Source organism: Cyprinodon variegatus, unplaced genomic scaffold (genome assembly GCF_000732505.1).
Source record: "Cyprinodon variegatus isolate N-32 unplaced genomic scaffold, C_variegatus-1.0 Scaffold807, whole genome shotgun sequence".
Taxonomy (NCBI): Eukaryota; Metazoa; Chordata; class Actinopteri; order Cyprinodontiformes; family Cyprinodontidae; genus Cyprinodon; species Cyprinodon variegatus.
The window spans coordinates 48318-50150 of record NW_015151260.1 but is presented as its reverse complement, the minus strand read 5'-3'; the positions used below and the strand labels follow the sequence as shown (position 1 = coordinate 50150).

Genomic DNA, 1833 nt, shown 5'->3' with positions numbered 1-1833 from the left:
GAGCTCTTTCAAGCTGGGCACCGTTTCATTCACAACACCTGTCCCATCAACCAGGAATCAGAAATACTTTGATAATCCCAGGGAGGAATTACTTTAGTTACATTACTCCATCTGTAATGGAGTCACTATAGGACCAGTACTGGCGTTTCTGTGAACCGAAAAACAGCCATTTCCTCTGACCCTCCACTTTATGGCTCTAATGAGGGTCTGCTCTCAGGCGAGCCGATGATAGTCTCCCCCTGGTGGTCTGGAGCTCCTCAGCCCTGATGAATTTTTTTTTTCTCCGTCATATTTTTGTGTTTTTCAGCATCATCTCTAAATGTTTTTGTCTAACTTTCTGAATTTGCAGTGAAAGCCTGTTTTCTCCTGGCATTGGCTCTTCTCAGCTACCGTAGTTTTCTGGAGTAAAATGCCTCCATTAAACCTTTTTCTAACATTTCACAGTCAAACATCTGGAATGAAAGCTGAACTGCAGGGTTGGCGTCACGGTGCCGGGCAGCCGGGCTGGACTCGACCCCGACGGAACCAAACAGATCCAGTTTATTCAAACAGAACCAGGAGGGTCCCGGTGTTCCTCCATCACAATAACAGGTTTGTTGGTTCGTCTGCTTCTCCTCCAGGAACCTCCAGAGGCTGAGTTTATACGGAGACACCTTCATCCTGCAGCAGGAGGGACTGTTGGACAGCGCCAACCTGCATCAGATCCACCAGGGGGACAAAAAGATCAAAGAGTAAGAATCAGCTCCTGTTGGCTGTGACCATTACCTCACCCAGCTAATGATGCTAATTGAACGCTAAGTTCACGCATGGCTTCGCTTCTTGGTGGGGTTTGTCTTCATATCGTCGTGGAGAAGTCCTGGGCTTTGACTAGACCGCTTCTCTTGATGAACCAGTTTGATCCAGATCTATTCGGACTCTGATCTGCTAATGTTAGCCCAGGAAGGCTAACGTTAGCAGAGCTGCTTTTTATTGCATTACATGTGGGTTAGCATTAGCACTGCGTCGCTGCCTCAGAGTTTTCATGAGCCGCTCTACATCAGATATCTGCTGGAACAATCTGATCTTCTGTTTACTGTATTAGCTAGAGCTAACACCGTTAGCGGAAGCTAAGGTGAAGTCAACATCAAATCAGAGGATAATGAAGGAGTATCTCATCGTTCTGATAAATCAGAGAAAATGTTTTGATCCTGGTGCTAACCGCTAACAGTCTTAGTTAGAACCTGGAGCTCCTTTAGCGTAACTCTCCATCAAGGTTAGCATCTCGTAGCAGCAGCTTCTTTAGCTAACTCTTCCCTCTTCCTCCGTTTGATCCTCATCTTCATCACCTCAGGGTTCCTGCAGGTCCTTAAAAAGTCTTAAAAGGCATTGAATTCTTCAAAATAAAACTAAGGCCTTAATTGGTATTAAAATGTCTTAAATTAGTCTTTCGTAGGTCTTAATTTTTAAAACATCATAAATAGGATTATTTTTATAATGATTTTTTTTGTAATCTAAATAAAACATTAAGATTGACAATTCTTTTTTTATTTAAAAAATATATATAACGGCTCGCCATTATTGGTTCCGTCCCGATAGCGGAACCAATAAAAGCGTTGTTGCGGCCGGAACATTTGGGAGATGCACCATTAACTTTTTGTCTGGAAAATATGAGCAAGTGTAAATGTAACCAAAATTGTCTCCAGCCAAGAGTTTTCTCCATGGCTAAAACCAGGGAACATACATGAGGCTCAGTGGATTTAGTGCAAGAAGTCATTAAAGCTCAGAACGATGGGAATTAAGGTAGTGGAGTCGCACTTGCGAAGCACGAAACACAAAGCTTCAAAATGGAGTTAC

At 43.2% G+C, this 1833-nt stretch overlaps 1 protein-coding gene across 1 annotated transcript in view; it reads left to right on the top strand.

Moving 5' to 3' along the window:
* fbxo33 (F-box protein 33) overlaps positions 1-1833 on the top strand; it is an 18511-nt gene that overhangs the window by 8360 nt on the left and 8318 nt on the right. The window contains exon 2 of the mRNA XM_015396596.1: positions 621-731. Within this exon, the coding sequence (XP_015252082.1) occupies positions 621-731 (111 nt within the window). The remainder of the gene's footprint in view (positions 1-620; positions 732-1833) is intronic.